Source organism: Peromyscus maniculatus, chromosome 3 (assembly GCF_049852395.1).
Source record: "Peromyscus maniculatus bairdii isolate BWxNUB_F1_BW_parent chromosome 3, HU_Pman_BW_mat_3.1, whole genome shotgun sequence".
NCBI lineage: Eukaryota > Metazoa > Chordata > Mammalia > Rodentia > Cricetidae > Peromyscus > Peromyscus maniculatus.
The window spans coordinates 147,769,864-147,787,652 of NC_134854.1; the positions used below are offsets into that span (position 1 = coordinate 147,769,864).

Here is a 17,789-nt window from a genome sequence, read left to right on the forward strand (position 1 = left end):
GATCTCACAGACTGGTAGGAGGAACTTCCACCCACATGAGATCTCTTCTCTCCCTCTTCCTTAGATGTGATGTGAGTGGGTACCAAAGAGCACCTATCACAGCGTCCAGTACACAGCGGACACCATACAAGTGTCAGTTCTCTCCATTGGCCTATCCCAGTCTACTAGTTTCCTCTGGCTCCCAAGACATTGTCACAAACCAGGTGGCTTCTGGCAACAGAGGCTTATGGTTTCAGAGTTCTGGAGAGCAGAGTCCCGAGTCACAGCCTGGGCAGGGTGGTGCTCCTTCTGCAAGCTCTAGGAGAGGGCGCGTTCCTTAGCTCGCCAGGTCCTGCTGCATCTCTTGGCATGCAGCTGCGTCATTCTGGTGTCGCCCCCACGTGCACCTGCATCTGATTGCCCTCTACTTGTCTGACCAAGGTACACATGGCTGCACACAGGGCCCACCCAGGTAATCCCAGAGACGCGCCTCCTCCCAAGACCTTTAGCTGAATCACTCAATTAGCTGTATACTATGTATAGAATATTTTAAAAAATGAGCACATCATAGGAGGAATTTCTTTTCTGCTCACCAAACCCTGGATGCCAACTGATTGTCAAGGCCTCCCTTCTCTTTCCATAGACAGTTTATTTTACTCCCATGTGCACTCCTTGAGCCTGAGTCGACCTTCCAGGCCTGGCTGTGTAAGAGACTGGTCGCCTCGACCGTACAAAAATAGCGGATAGAAACTACTACCGTAATAAATATTAGCAAGGCTGTCCGGCGGCACCTCTGCTGCAGGCTGTGGCCGTCTTTAATTCTCCTGTGGTAGCTGACAGCAGCGTGAATTCTACAGGCACAGAAGCACCCGGACATTGAAAATGAGAACCTGGAAGGCACAGGGGCTAGGGCGTCCCAGGACTCATGTCACATCCCTACCTTCTTTCCACACAATTGTTCCGAGCATCCAGAATCCGCCAGGTCAGAAGGCAGAGCTACACATACCCGCGCTCTTTCTTCATTAAGGGGCTCACAGTTGAATACTAGCCCAAAGGTTGATGGTGGTGGAAAGGAACCCAAAGAAAGATGAGTTTTCTGGAGAGTTGCTAGGGTGCTGAACACGGAGAAGCGCACACACCCCACCAGGCTGGAATGGGGAAGGAAGGAGAGCTGTCTCAGAAAGGTTGGTTGTTCTTAAGCTCTATCTCCAGGGAACAAGTGGAGATGATCGGAGTGATAAGAATGTGCGGCTGCACTTGTCTCTATGACAAAATATCTGATGCCAACAAGGAAGAGAAGGAAGAGTTTGTTTTGGACTCACAGTCACGGAGATTTCGGTTCACAATCCTCGGTTCCATTGACTCAGGACCTTGTGCCAAGCTAGAATCATGACAAGTGGTCCGGTGTTTCCTGGGGATCTAGAGAGAGGCATCTCCAGTGTGTTGGGCCCTGGGCTGCCTAAATGCTGGGCTGCCCTGTCCATTGGGAACCTGTGTAGAAGAGCCTGCTCACTTCATGGCAGACAGGAAGCAGAGAGAAGGAACACAGGGAGGTGTCAGGGCAAGGACACACTCTCAGGGACCCACTGTCTCCAACTAGGCTAGGCTTCCATCTCCCATAGTTTCCAGAACCTCCCCCGCCCAATAGTACCAGTGGTTTAGGACCAAGCCTTGATCACACAAGCTGGGGGTGAGTGGGCATTTTATACTGGGACCATGACAAAGGAGGAGGGGAATGGTCCATACAGAGGAGGAAGGGCATTCCAAGGCCTGGAGAAGTGAGGGCGCGTGGCATCATCCGCTTCTTCTTTCTTTTAAAATGTTTTAGATATTAAGTCATTCAGCTGCACACACATACATAGAATGAATCGCATCATTTCTACCCCCTCTCCCTCCAACTCCTTGTGTGTGTCTGCCACTCCCTTCCGCCTATGACTTCTTTTTTGTTGTTACACACACACACACACACACACACACACACACACACACACACGCACGCACGCACGCACACACACACACACACACACACACACACACACACACATACACACATCTCTCCTGCCGAGTCCGTTTAGTGTTGCCCTTGTGTGCATTTGTTTAGGGCTGACTATTTACGACTGAATAGCTTCTCAGGGGGCTCATTCCTGGTCAAGATGGACTCTTCCTCCCTCATCAGTCATTGATTGCCTGTAGCTCTTCATCTAGGCATGGGACCTCGTCAGATGTCCCCCGTCCATGCTGGCATGTCACTGGTGCTGTCGCTGTGCTGGTCTTGTTCAGGCAACCGTATTTTTGACCTGTCATGGCTGCAGCTTCTCTGTCATACATAGAAGACACCATCTCCCAACAGACTTCCTGGGCCTCTGGCTCTTATAATCTTCCTGCTCCTCTCTCGTGAGGTTCTCTGAGCTTTAGGTGTATGTAGGGGTTGTGTTGTAGAGGTATCAGGTGGGGTTGGGCACACCATGGTCAGCTGTCCTCTGCATTTGGACCAGTTGTGGATTTCTGTAATGATCTCTATCTGCTGCTCACAAAAGCTTCTCTGATGACATCCTCATCATCTTTCACGTCCCCTCCTTCATTGTATCTATCCCTCCGACCATGGTGGGTCAACTCACTGAGCACTGGTTGAGCTCACTGCCTGTGCACTGTGGTGTCATGCCGAGTACTGTATGAGATGCCTGTAGTTCAAATGCCTGTGGTCCAGTCTAGCAGGAGCTGGACTCAGGTAATAACTCTCTGATAGCTTTTATGCAGAAGTCTTGGTACAGGCTTAACTGAAGCATCATTTCTGGGAACTTTTCTCTGTAGGGGCCTTGACCTCAGACCCCTATGACTTTGCCAACTCCTGGGCCCTGAGCAGTGGGGAGCAGCGGTGTAAACGGGCATCTCCTCCTGGCAGTCACTGCAACAGCTCCTCTGGGGACATGCAGAAGGTAGGTACAGTCTGGCCTGGTTGTGGTCTGGATGGTGTGTGACTCCTGGAATTAAGCGAAAGATTTGGGTTCATAGTCTCTTTCTCTCTTCAAGGGTTGGGTGGGAAATGGGTCTCTCTGGCTGTTCAATATGGAGTGCTCATGGGTCTTTTTTTTAATTGAAAACTTATTTTGGCTAGAATTTTGTCTAATTCTAATATTTTCCGTGGCCTGCACTTTCTTTAAAAATGAGTGGTATGGTCAGTATCTCCACTCCTTTGTGTAGCAATAACAAAATACACGATGCCAGACAATGGAAATTATTATAGTCCTGGAAGCTGGGAATTTCCAGGATGAAGGTGCTGGTGTCTGTTATCTGGTAAGGGTGTTCCCACTATGTCAATCTTATATTGCCTAAAAGAAAAGAAAAAAAAAAGAAAAAAAATGGGCTGCATTATTCTTCCTACAGAAAGGTTACCCACGTTATTCTACCTGCAAAAAGATTGCCCAAATCCCTCTGTCTACAAAAGGGTTGCCCACATCCCTCTGCCTATAAAAGGGATCAGCCACATCCCTGTACCACCTGTAGGTCCTTTACTCCTCCTTCTTCAGGAGCTAGACCTCACAAGATTCTTAAGGTTCCTTTAGTTCTTAAATTCTTTATTGTGTACATTGGTTGTATCAAAATATAGTTAAGTAATACATCTCAAAAATATTCAGTGTGTGTGGGACATACACTTTAGGTGGTGTTAGCTGGGGATTGTAATGATCTCTCTAATAATAACCCAGAATTCTTCCCTAGTAGAAGCTGGATTCACCCAAATCTGTACAAAAGTAAATGAATCCACCTCTCTAATGTTAGAAACAATACCAACAACAATAGACATTCACTCACACACCAGCTTAGCATGAGAAAGCTTCATTAGTAGCTGGTTACTCATCTAATGAATCTTTGTTATTTTCTCAAAACACCCTGAACCTCTCAGCAGAAGCATGTCAGACTCAGGAGAATATCCTGGGCGGATGCTAAATGTAGCAGCCTAAACACTTAAATAAGCAATGTCCAACTCGTAAACAAACACATTTCTAAAGCCATTTAGCCTTGCATTTCCAGTGACTCAGTGGTCCTAGGCTCTCTGGGCAGTCGCCTGGCACATGGCCAGAGCTGCTAACAAGGCAGACTGAGTCCAGCACCAAGAGTAGTGTACTTTACAGAAGGGAGGCTTCCTCTTCCCCTAGTGTGAAATATCTGATGTTTGCCCTTGATCTGAAGGAACTCTTGAGATCCTCTCACCCCTGGTTGGGTGTGTGGGTCAGCTTTTCTCAATGACACAAACTAGAGTCACCTAGAAAAGAGAACCTTGATTGAGGAATCACCTCCATCGTACTGACCTGTGGGCTTGTTCACGGGGCATTTTCTTGGTTAATAGTTGATATGGGAGAACCCAGCCCCTGTGGATAATGGTGCCACTCCAGGCAGATGGTCCTGGATTGTATAAGAAAGCAAGCTGTTAAATGGTGTTCCTCCACGATCTTCTGACTCCAGGGTCCTCCCCTGACTTTCCTTGATGCTGGACTATAACCTGTAAGCTAAAATAAACCCTTTCCTCCCCACGTTGCTTTCGGTTATCACAGAAACAGAGAAGCAAACGATCAGGCATTGTGCTAATGGGTGGGTCTGAGTCAGTCACTTACTCTTGGAAATTCATGCTTTTCATTCTCCAACCCTCAGTATCCACACACGTGAAACAGGCTTAGGAAGAGGACCCGCAAGGACCATTGAAAGGACTAAGAGAAAGGTCACATGCGTGAGAGTTTACCCCAGAAGTGCTCAACTGTATGAGTGATGATGATGATGATGTAACATCTGATATCTTCCTGTTGTCTTGTGTGTCCCGCAGGAGTGACATGCTCTGAGAGTAGGGGTGGAGAGCAGAGCCCCAGCAAATACACCTTAGGCCTAAGACTCCAACGCCCTCCCAGTTATAACTGGGTTCTTTTTGGGTAGCTGAGCACAGCTCAACTCAGGTTAGCAGGAGAGTGAGATGCCCAGCACATTGATACATCCAAATAGGCAAGTGACGGATGCAAGCCCTTCCTCTGGTGATTTTCGGTCACCCAAATTTCAAAAGAAATTGATTCAAGGAATTGTGCAAGAGAGATTTTTTTTTTCTAATTTTTCCCTTTGTATTTCTAAACTTAGAGTTCCGTTGTTGGTTGGTAACTCTCCCTCTCCCTTCCTTCAAGGCGGGGCTGAGAGCAACAGGTCCCACAGAGCATATTTTGTTTGTTTGACTTTGCAAACATGGGCCAGCATGCAGCAAGGGTTTGACAGATGGTCCCCACCCTCAGAGTACCAAGGAACAATCCCACTTATGTGGCGTTAGTGGGAGGTGTGGACAGACTTTTCCTGGAGAGAACCTGATACTGAGGTTGTGTTGATGAGGGAAAGACTGAGTGCTTTGTTCGAGGAAGACAAAGGTGATCGTAGACGGCTTTGCTGGTCTCTCGGGACACGGTTTTAAGGCTCCAGCTGCATGTTGCTTCTCACTGTGTCTCCCGGGTGCGTTAGCGTCCTTGCTAACCAGTGTCTGGGGAACAGCTTAAGAAACTGAGTACTTGGTTCTTCCTTCAGGACTGAGGCTCCAGACACACCTGACCTCCCTGAGGCTTGAACCTCTTCAAGCCCAGTGCTCTCCGTTTCAGGTTGTTTACCCAGAGAACTGTACTCTGCGCTTAGCCAATCAGAATGTGTTTGCCCACAGCCGGAGCTCCCTCATTGGCTGGGATGTGTAGCATCTCATCTCCTGAGAGGTGATTAATGTGGTCTTTTGAACTGTTCTGTCTGCTTATTCCCACTGGGCTCCAGGCTCAGAAATTGGGTCTGGCAACTTGGCATCTGTCACCAGCGTTTGCCCTTCGGTTCAAGGACCAGTTGGAATGATAGAATGTTCTGGGTGAGGCTGCACTGGCCTACAACTCCTTTGGGTAGCTGTCACAATCTGTCACCTCCGTCTGTCCTGCCGTTGGTCTTTCCAAAGCTGAGCTTGGCATCAGCTCTTTCAGAGAGCCTGGTCATATTACTTATACCCTGGGGAGGAATGTTGTACCAACGGACCCAGTGCCTCTCTCTGCTGGGACTGATAATGGCTTGTTGGATTGCATGCAAATTTGCAGGTTTTCTTTTTCTTTTCTCTTTCCAGCTGAGTCTGGAACCCAAGTCATAAATGCTCAGATAAGTGATGCCCTTTTTTTTTTCATAGTTTCTGCATAGTGCACATTTTAGAAAGATCCTTTATTAGCCTTTCTCCTATAAAATTCAGTCTGGGGAGCATGGGGAAAGGGCTGAACATCATAAGGGGATAGTAGTCTTGGGGCTGTGTCTTGTCTGTAGTTCCAAAGCCCCATAGGACTGCTCTTAACCCACAGAGTGGCCATGCTAGATGTGAAAAAGGCACCCCTTTCCCAAGATAATCTCCTGTCACCTGACAGAGACCTGCCATAGTGAACATGACCCCTGCACATCGTATAATATGCAGATCCAGGGGTGATGACGATGCCTACTGTGCAAATGTTAACAATTCGGGGTGTTGCCACTGGGTACAAGTCAGCCTGCAGCACTGCTCTTGGTGGCTTTGGCCTGCCTGGGGGATCCAGTCATCAAAGCCATCCTCACCACCCTCAGTCACATTCCTCAGTGTGGCAAGACTGGCTCCTGCCTTTGCTCCCGAGAGTGTGAGGACACTGCTATGCTTGGCATCAAGAGGTTTCCACACAACTCCTAAGAGCTGGTCTTCAAGATGACCAACGTGGGAAGCCTGAGTGTTCTGGTTTTCACTTGACCCACAGCAGCGGGATAATCCAGCAGCAGCAACATCCTCAGACGGGGCAGGAGCAGAAGAAATGTCTTCTCACCAATGTTAGGAGTCCCAGGCTCACAAACACTCAGGGATTGGATGAGATTTTCAAAGCTCCCTGTTCATCCCCTTATCCGCTGCATGAAGGTTCTCTGAAAACAGCAGCCAGATGGGCAGTATATGCTCTGATCTTGGTTTTTGGGAGTCAAGGCCTTGGGATAGCCTCACTAGGGTCTATCTGGTCATCCTGCACAGTCAACTCTAGAGAGCCCGCCAGCTTCCTGAGAGAGCACTCCTTTTATTTTATGCTCATGTGAAGACTCTGCATGTCCTTCTGTGTCCTGGAACACTGGAGTTGCAGGATCCTTCCAGTCCAGGTGCTCTGGGCTGATGTGAGGGCCCCACCCCGTGGCTCGTCAGTCTACTCCCTGACAGCGCTAGGTCGTCCACGTTCCTTTCACCTCTGAATTTGGTGTTTATCCTGGGAACGCATTTTTCTATGCTGTTGTGTCATGCCATTTCACCACCCTTCACCCCCTAGAACGTTCTTTCTTTCCTCCGAGACAACATGTGGTTCACCTGCTGTTTCCCTTGTCCTCAGGAAATCACCTGTCTTAGGGGCTAATATTTGTAAAACTGGTGTTGACTTTGGACAACCATAGCACATCTCCTCAACAGTCCAGAGAAGCACGTGAAGTATCATCTATTCTGATGGGTACAAAGCAACTCACTCTTCATGTCCTCAGGACACAATTGTTTATTTGTAAAGGGTGTATTGTCACTTTTTGCTCTATCTGCTCAGATGGAGCTGGATGGGGAGCTGACAGGTGTGTGTGGGAGGGCGATTTCATCAAGGAGTTTGGTCTGGAGCAGGCTCCTGGCAATTGGGAACAGCCATTCTTTTGCTTGGCTGGGAGTCAAAGTTGTTAATTTTTTTAAAAGCTTTATTTGATGTGTCTAGGTGTTTTGCCTGCATGTATGTTGATATACCACGTGCATGCCTGGTATAAGGCCTAATGAGGCCAGCAAGGTTGTCAGATTCCCTGGAACTGGAGTCATAGATCGTTGTGAGGCATCATGTGGGTATTTAATGGGGAAATTGAATCTGGGTCCTTTGGAAGAACAGCCAGTGCTCTTAACTGATGAACCATCTCTCCAGCCCCAATTCAGAGAGAGCTGTGTAGGGAGAGTTGGGCCCGTAGCAGTCAGCAAGCTCAAGGAGCCAAGTGTAGGTTAGTTGCTAATGACAGCACCATGAGGTGGTTTTACAGACAGGGTGCCCGCCGCCAGTGCCCTACTGCATGGGTTTGAACCAAGCATCCATGTACATTTCCCCTTGACAACATGAGATCTTTCTCAAGTCTTTCCTGAGTCACCAAAAGGCTAAGGAAGGAGGGAGAGCTTATATAAGGGGCATCCAGGACCAGGAAGGAGACGAGCTCACTCCTTACCTTATGTCCTCACATGGGTTCCTTTCCTGCTCTGCCTCTCTGTACCTCTCTGCAAGATGACCTCCTCTAGGGACTACTCAAATGAGAGAACCCTTTCCTTTACATCGTATGTGTCCACCTAAGAGCAGCTCAAGAGAAGAGCTAAGTGGCTGTGGTGACATGACGGCCTTAGTGATTGTTGATGATGGTCTAGCCTTAGAGCAGAGCCCCAGCAGCTGCTACGAGTTTTCAAAGATTTCCTTTGGGTAACTTCACAAACCTTTAGGAGGGTTGTGTAAAGGCCTAGCATCTCATCCCTCCCTAACTCAACAAACCCCAAGGTCTGTAACAAAATATAGTCATTCTGCACCCATGGGCTCCGTGTCTGTGGACTCAACCAACTGCAGACAAATTGCATCTGTTCTGAACACATGGGTCTTTTCTGCTCCTCCCTTAAATGATATGCTATGACAACTATTTCCCAGCACTTATATCATAGTTAGTAGTAGCAGTCATTTGGATGGTGTTTAAAGTGTATTGAAGATGTGTGGGGGTTCCATGACTCAAGCATTCATGGGTTTTGTTATGAGAGGAGAGTCCTAGGAGCAGTTCCCGATGGACACTGAAGGATGAGTGTATTTCTCAGGTGTTTCCTTTCCTATGTCCTCTCCCTAGTGAGGACCAGAATGGTAAGGAATGGGATAGTACCACCAGTACACAGTGGCTGAGAGGTTGGGATGGCATGGGCAATGAAACTGTGCCAGGTAGAGATCCAAGGACCAGACACAAGAGGAGTTAACCCATCATGAAGGAGAACATCAACACTGTTGGGGGCAGTAGGTGACAAACTGCTTGTTGGATGGGCAGTGACAGCCAGCTAAGGTGATTTGACTCCTGGCACAGAGCAGGATGTGTAGACTGGTTCAGATTGGACTGCTTATTCAAGAGCTTATTCTGAACTTCGAACCAGGGAATGAGACTGTAAACAACAGTTCCTAGAGGGGAGCTCTACCCCCCACAGACCCTTGTGCAAGGCTGATTGACTGATTAGAACTCCAGGGATTGTGGAGGGGTTGGAATGTTGTAGGTCCAGAGCCCGATTATCCTGGACTATCCTCAAGCCCTCTAAATAGCCATTTCTTGCCCACCTCTTGCATCCTTGTGACCGACACATAAAACCTTTTGGAATGTATTTACTCGGTAGATTTCCAGCTTCTACCAACCAAAAGATGAAGAGTGTTGGCAGAATGTCTGAGGCCTATAGCAGAGATGCCCTTACTTTCTCTAACCCGTCCACCTAATGTTTCCACCCATGGATTTGATAAGTGCCTTAACATACGGCTTTCTTTGTTCTGTTACTATAATAACAGTTTGGTGAAACTGTTACCATATTGGAACGTGGAATTTGAAGTAACCGGAATCTGTGTTCCTGGGCTGTGATCTTTCATATTTGGCTTCAGAATAAACTATTTTTTATCCCCTCTAACATGAGAGTGATGTCTCTGACATTGACAATGCCCAGCTCTTCTTCCAGCAGGCAGAGCCTTGCCCTGATCCTGGAGAGCTACACAAATGCTCCCAAGAGGCCATGGCAGAGTGAGAAGGGGCCTAGGGAGGCCTCTGTGGACCCGGTATTTCTACTATGTTCTGTCTAGTCACCCTGCTTAACATGGGCATCCCATCCAACTATCTTAAGGAGAGGAACCTCCAGGAACCCCATTCATTTCATGGACCAGGGTGAACCAGGCTCAAGATCTGAATCTTGACCATGAGTTAGAAGTTTGGAATGTGGATAGAAACATCAGGGCAGCCAGAAAGTTATAAATAGAATCAGTTCCTCCCTCACCCCATTCAATCTCTGCTGGCTGACCAATGGGAAACTGTCCTCTGCCCAGAGTGAATTCTTGAACCCACTGCTTTGGACCAGTTCAGGCTCCAGGCGCCTCCACACCTCCTCCAGGGGCAGCCTCATGACACCCACTCTGGAGCTGGAAAGATCAGGGCCAGGCAAACAACTTGCACTTTATACATTATGCTCTCCTTTCTTTATTCACTTCAGGCCTAGGAATGCTCATGCCTCACCCCTTTTCCTTTGTCAGCTGCTCGAGTTGGAACAATAACATAGCATCGGACCTCTGGCTCTTGCTCGCTTTTTCTCCTGCCTTGCCTTCCCACCCCCTGGGGAGATACTCCTGCTTTCTCTCCCTTCCTCTAGATGGGGCCTAACATCCCCAGGGAAGAGGCCTGGTCTCCTCTGATGAACTGAAAATGGGATTAAGACGGGCCACAATTGGGTCTGTACACCCGCCCAGGAGGGTGAAGTCATGGATTGATGGAGTTGGGGCTGCAGCTCTCTGCCAGCTTCTGGCACCGCCGACAGGAGATGAAAGAAGACAGAAGTAGCTGGTGCCGGGCACTGGAGCCAGGAGATGCTGGAAGTGCAAATTAGCTGACCCTTATTTTGTGTCCCTGCCAGAACGGTTTAGCAGGGAGCCAAAGGGAAGCCTTTGCAGACAAGTGGCCAGGGATAACAGTCGAGAACTCTTGCTCGCCATCTCAGTGCGAATCACTTCATTTTGGTTTTCAGCAACTATCTGAGGCCAGGGTTGCTACCTGGATAGATCAGCCATGAGTGACAGGACATTTAAGGTGACAATGGCTTGTAGTTAGTGTTTTTCTCTCTCATGTGCAGCTCAGGGCAGGAGGTTCAGGGCCAGGCCAGAATCCCATGCTGTTGGCATCCGGGGTCCTTCTTGTCTCATTTCTCAATGCCTCCAGGACGGAACTTGTAGCTCAGGGCCCAAGAGGCCATCTCAAGCTCCAGGCAGCACAGTCACATTCCAACAGTGACACACACACACACACACACACACACACACACACACACACACACACACATACACATACACACACACACACACACACACAGAGAGAGAGAGAGAGAGAGAGAGAGAGAGAGAGAGAGAGAGAGAGAGAGAGAGAGAGAGAGAGAGTCTATGTGTGGGTCATGTGCCACAGCACACATGTGGGACATCAGGGAACACCTAAGTGATCAGTTCTGTCCATCCACCTTGATGTGGGTTCTGGGAATCAAACTCAGGTCATCCAGTTTGTGCAGCAAGTGCCTTTATCCAATGAGCTAGCCCCTCCCATATGCTCTAAATTATTTCAGATTATTCTTACACATAATACATACACATGCTGTGTAGATAAGAGCCATACCACATTGAATAGTAAAAATAGAGAATAATGAAAAGGAAAAGAAAGTAGGTACATGTTTAGTTTGGATGCAACCCCCTGCCGTGAATATTTTAAATTTTTGTTTGACTCTCTGACCATGAAATCCTTGACTCACTGTAACCTGTGGTTTGATGACCAGTGACTGAGCTATGGGTACAGTCAGGCCTCAAGCCTGGTTATCACATCACTGGTACAGTGGTCCTCAAGTTTGGTTACCTCATCTCTGGTACAGTGGTCTTCAAGTCTGGTTACCACATCTCTGGTACAGTGATCCTCAAGTCTGGTTACCGAATCTCTGGTACAGTGGTCCTCAAGTCTGGTTACCATATCACTGGTACAGTGGTCCTCAAGTCTGGTTACCACATCACTGGTACAGTGGTCTTCAAGTTGCTTAGTAGCAGAATTCCTTTAAACGATGAAAAATTAACTGAGGAATCCTATTTGCTTATTTGAATTACAGTTCTTGATATTTACCATATTAAGCATTAAAACAGGAGAATTAAAATATTAATTAACTAAATAAATGATAAAACTCATTGTATTTCATATAAATAAAAAATTATTAAAAAAACAAAGGTAGCTCTAAATTCCAGAAAAAAAGTCAAGGCAGAAGAATGCATTATTTCACAGGCTTATGAATCTTTTTTGATGCCTGGCTTGAGGAGATTTGAGCATGAGAATCCAGCTCTTTTCTCTTAAGCCAGATATCAAAGAGGGATTACTAAACAGCAGTGGAAGGAGAGCCGAGAGCATAAAACCCAGCCTTCCAGGAGATGTTGGATCTTAGTGCTTCCTGGAGGATCTTGGCGTCTGTAGGGGGTTATAATTTGAGAATTTCTGACCTAATTAGTAAATTCTTTGAATTTTTTTTATTAATTATTAAATACTAACACAGTATCCATCATGGTAGTTTTCAACAAAACCTGTTTTTAGTTGATTTTCCTTCCCACCTCCTCTCCCCCAGCGCCCTGCCCTCTCCTGTCCTTTGACACCACCTCTGCCATTGACTCCTCTCCGCGTCGATGGTGTGTCCCGTTGCCCTCCTGCCTCTTCCTGAACACGCGCTTCCTCCTCTCGTGGTCGCCTTTCTAGTTTCATGGCTCCCACTCCCACTCACCCACTTACAGACACATGTATTGACACTGTAAGCTGGGGTCTACATACGAGAGAGAACATGAAACTTTGGCCTTTCTGAGACTGAGTTAATACATATTTGTGTGTGTGTGTGTGTGTGTGTGTGTGTGTGTGTGTGCATGTGTGTGTGTATGTGGGTATATATCTATGTGTGCATGTATAATTCTCTCCAGATCCATCCATTTTCCTGAAATTTTCATGGTTTTGTTCTTTACAGCTGAGGATAATTCCATTGTGTGTACACCACATTTTTATTACTTTTTCATCTGTTGATGTACATCTAGGCCAGTTCCATTTCTGTGCTATTGGGAATAGAGCGGCAATGCCCACGAATGTGCAGATAGCTCTCTGGTAGGAGGTAGAGTCCGTTGGGTATGTGTCTTGAAGTGCCATAGTTGTGTGATGTGGAAGTTCTCTTTGAACTTTTTGAGAAGCCTTCCTTCACACTGACTTCCACAGTCACTGTATTAGTTTATGCTCCTGCCAGCACTGCAGAAGGGTCCCTCTGTCCCTCTGTCTCTCTGTCCCTCCGTTCTTACCTGCATTTGCTGTCGTCTCTTGTCTTGATGACACTGTGACAGCGGTGACAAAGAATCTCAAATTAGTTTCACTGTGCCTTTCCATGATGGCCGAGGATGCCCAGTACTTTATCCACCGAGTCTTTGCCTTGGCCCTATTTATTTATTTATTTATTTATTTATTTATTTATTTATTTATTTTTTGAGACAAGACTGGCCTCCATTTCCCCATCTTTCTGCCTCAACCTCCTAAGTGCTTGGAATATAGGCACATGCTGCCATACTGGGATGGCCTAGGAAATTTTTTTCTTTCTCTAATCTTATCCCAAACTGACAGGATAAACATTTTTTCTTTGAAGGAAAGATTGTGTCCTTCAGAAGTATCTGCCAGTCTCTGAAGGCCTAATTGGTGGAAGCTGCAGGGTTTTGAAATAGCTTTATTTACATGGGCCAGTAGGGGGTCTCAATTGTAGAAGAGGGACAGGGTTTGTATTTTGTGTCAGCCTTCGGTTGAAGCAGAGCTGGGCAGGGAGGTTGTGTGGAGCCTTCTGGCTGGGCTTCTCTGGGTCAGCAGCTTCTGGCTGGGCAGGCCCACAGGAGCCAGAGATGACTGGCCCAGGCCTCCAGCTTGGCTCTTCTGGCCTGTTCATCCTGACTCACCGATTTTCTTCACACATGTCCAAGGAAGGCAGGGTACACAGAGACATTCCTTGGCGTCTTAGCTTTCCATCGCTGTAACACAATATCTGAGAAAAGCAATTTGATAATAAAACATTAATTTTTATTCGTGGTTTCGGAGGTCCATGGTCATTTGGGCTTGTGACAGTTCAATGCATCACAGTGGGAGTGTGTGGCTGAGAGGAAGTTGGCTTCATGGTGGCCAGGAAGCAAGGAGAGAGGAAGGGGCGCAGGTTACTATCTCCTCTTTGTAGGCAGATCCCCAATGACCTAACCATCTTCCACTAGACCCCACTACCCGAAGGTTCTACCGCCTCCAAGCAGCACTCCAGGCTGGGGACAGTGTTTTCTAGCACGTCCCGCCTTCTGCCCTTCAGTCCTTACACAGCGTCCAGACCCAGCTAAAACTTGGCTTGGCTCTGGGATGCTTTCCCTGACATCTCAGCCGCAGGTTTCCTCCAGCTATGATAGGCCGCGCCACTGAGAGGGTGACCCCAGGTAGGGACGAAGCCTTCAGTCTGCGTGCCAACAGGCCCACGGAGCACCCGAGGGACTGGGGATGACTTACACCTGTATTCATTACTGCTATGTTTGGCCCAGCATTTGCACCCTAAGAGTGTGGCTCCTGTCCTTTGAAATCATGTAGGAGGGACTGGGGAGAAGGGTACCTGAGTGGGTAACTGCAGTGAGTGGTGGCATCCAGGGGACTATGAGAGAAGGGAATTGCAGGAAGCCTTCCTGGAAAAAGGGGCCTTCTGAACTGAGTCAGGAAGGGCCTCAGAGAGAGGAACTGCTGGCAGGTGAGGGATAGGCTCCGCCTCCGGCTTTGTGATTGCCAGAATCTACCCCAGTGCTTTCTTTTGCATTCCTTGTGCTAATCACAGTGCCTGGACATAGTAGATGTGCCAACAGAAGAAGCCATCAGGGCGTTTTCAAGTAATGCCTGGAGTGGGCCAGGAATGGGATGAGAGGGGGAGGTTGAGGTCAGGTCATGGAGGCCCGGGTCCCCCTGCTTTCCTAATGAGCTAGAATGTTTCCTTTTACATTGGAATGCAGCGGCGTAGATTTGCATTTTATATGCAGCAGAGGCTGTGCTAGGGACCCAGAGGCCAGGGCTTGCTGAGGTGGAACAGAGAAGCATGTGAGTGGCTGAGATGGAGAGGTAAATACGCCTCTGGGTACTGCTGTAGGGTGAAAGTGGATCATGCTGGAGGCGGCAGGCACGGGTTGAAAATCCTGCCTAGCCACTGACCTGTGGACCAGGTGAGGTCAGGGGTGACCAGCAGCAGCTTGGAGGAGAAGATGGGAGCCCACATTTCTTTTTGTTTCTGTGGTGGGAGAAACTGTAGCTAGATTTCAGGCGGGTGCCACAGGGAATTTGTTCTAGGAAGGGAGGAGGCAGCTTCTGCAGAAATCACACTCCCATCCTGCAGTGAAATAACCTGAAAACAACGGTCTTGCTGTGGCTTTCTACAAACCACTTAATACCTCCAGGGACCTCCCAGGAAATAAGCTGGAGTCTTGTTCCCATTTTCCCTTTGATCTGGGACAAGACTGACCTGGGCCAATGGGAGATGAGCCAGGCTGGCCTTGGCTTGCCAGAACTCCAGGCAGGGAGGATGCCTGAATTGCAGTTTTTCTTTCTTTGGGTGCTACTGTGTCCTGTGTGGAGACAATTACTAGTTCATCCTCACTGTGTCGGCAAGAGCTGGTCCCGTGGTGTAGAGCAATTGCCCTTGACAGAGAGCATTGCCGGGACGGCAATGGCTATAGGTTCCCATGGTCTGGCAATTTTCATTTTTTTCTTTTGTTTTTCTCTTTCTAACTCTGGGCTGTGGGTGGGAAAACAAGCAGGCAGGAACTGAGCAGCTGGACACTGTCAGCTGCCCTCTGTGAGAGCCCGGACCTTGTTCCTTGAGCAGTGTTTTTATGAGCAGACAGTGTTGCAGAATGGAAACAGACCCAGACCTCAGTCTCCTTCCCTGAGCTTCAACTCACCTCTTTGCTACTTTGGGAGAATCATGACCTTCCCAAATAAGAAATCAACAAAAGCTGCCCCTCTGCTTACCAGGGAGCACCCAAGATACCAGAGAAGTGATAATGTTGTCATGGTGACCGTTATCCCAATATGGTCCAGGTATATAGAAATGGGAAAAGGGACAAGAGTGTCCTGTCCTTCTGGAAACCTGCTTGCCATGGTGGAGACAGACGAACAGAAGGGACTTCTCTGGTGGTCACAAGATAGATGATGACATGGGTCACCATTTCTTGGGATGAATCTCTGACGTGTGTGATTCCATTCACTACTCGGTGCAGATTTAGAGTAGGAGCTATGATCATCCTCCACATCCCACATGTGAAAGCTGGGGTTCACACAACTGGTACATGCATGAGCCTAAACCTGAATTCGGGGGCTGTGGAAGGTGAGTGAGGCCAAGGCAGGCCAGCCAGCCCCTGTCACTCTTTCTGGTCACCAACTTTGGAAATCTATTTCTCCTTAGGTAGAATACCCAAAGTGGCTAGTGGAAGGACACATGTAGCTGAGACCCAACTGGCCCGAGCATCCCCAAAAGTATCTTCATTCATGATGGTCTATTTGGGGGCAGGTACTGTAGCTGGAGAGCTTCTCTCCAGGTCCCACCAAGCCCCCGAAGTCCCACAACCCACGTATAAAATAACCACTCAGACACATATTACTTATAAACTGTATGGCCGTGGCAGGCTTCTTGTTATCTACTCTTTTTATCTTAAGTTAACCCACTTCTATTAATCTATAAGTTGCCACATGGTTTGTGGCTTACTGGTACCTTACATCTGGCTTGTCATGGTGGCAGCTGGCAGTGTCTCTCTGCCTCAGCCTTCCTGTTCCCAGAATTCTCTTCTCTGCTTGTCCCGCCTATACTTCCTTCCTGGCTACTGGCCAATCAGCGTTTTATTTATACAGAACGATATCCACAAGGTACTGTGACATCTCTATAGCAACCCATGAAGTAGCATGAAGACTGTTATCCCTATTCACCCAAGGATACCCCTTTCCACCAGGCAAGCTAATTATTAATCTAAGTCCCCACTACCAGAGAGTGGCCACAGTGACATTGACTCAACAGGAGGGAACTGAGGAAGGTGGAGATAGGGAGGGGCAGGGTATCTGTCGCTGCTGTGGCCGGCTCACACCCTCATCACCTGCAGGTTTGTAGTTTAGTAGGCCATGCCAATAGCAGCTGCTTTTCTAAGATGCACAGGGGACCCAGGGCTTACTGTGGTTATGTCACAATTGTGACGTTATAGATGTAACCAGCTGTCTTATTAAATAAGAAACATAGAATCAATGTAAAGAAGAAAGCCAAGAGATCAGAGCTAAGAGCCTTACCCGCCTGCTGCAGCTAGCCTCTTAAGCCAAGAGACCTCTCCGAAAAAGGACCTACTTCCAGTGTGTTTGTCTTTATATAGTCTTTCTGTTCTGCTTTCTCATTGGTTGTAAACCCAAACACATGACTGCCTCCTCACTGCCTGTATGTACAGCCCTCCAGGTCTTCTATGGTATTGAGATTAAAGGCTTGTGTCTCCAATGCTGGCTGTATCCTTGACCACACAGAGATCTACCTAGTTCTTCTACCAAGTGCTGGGATTAAAGGCATGTGCCATGAATGCCCAGCTCTGCTATGGCTTGCTATTAGCTCTGACCCCCAAGCAACTTTATTTATTAACATACAAATAAAATCACATTTCAGTACAAATAAAATACCACCATATGACGTTATATTCTGCTTGCCTGATTCTCACTGTGGACTCCAAATGGACCAGTCCAGGTGAGATGCACGGCCCCAGCACAGGGCTGCTGTGAGCAGGACACTGATTCCTTAGTACCACAGAGTGTCCTTAGTATTAGGAAGGATCTTGAGATTGTTGGTATGCAGGTCAGACTTCTCTTACCTCTGGGATTCCCCTGGTGCCACATAGCGGAGGCCCTCGGGCCTGACTCCCTGCTCTGGACAAACGTGGGTTTTCTCTGAATTTCTTCTCCTCAAAACTAGCAAT

General features: G+C 47.9%; 1 protein-coding gene across 1 annotated transcript in view; it reads left to right on the plus strand.

Moving 5' to 3' along the window:
• Positions 1-17,789, plus strand: part of Vwf (von Willebrand factor) — a 137,544-nt gene that overhangs the window by 14,876 nt on the left and 104,879 nt on the right. Inside the window, exon 6 of the mRNA XM_042274144.2 lies at positions 2,791-2,915. Coding sequence (XP_042130078.2) covers positions 2,791-2,915 — 125 coding nt within the window. The remainder of the gene's footprint in view (positions 1-2,790; positions 2,916-17,789) is intronic.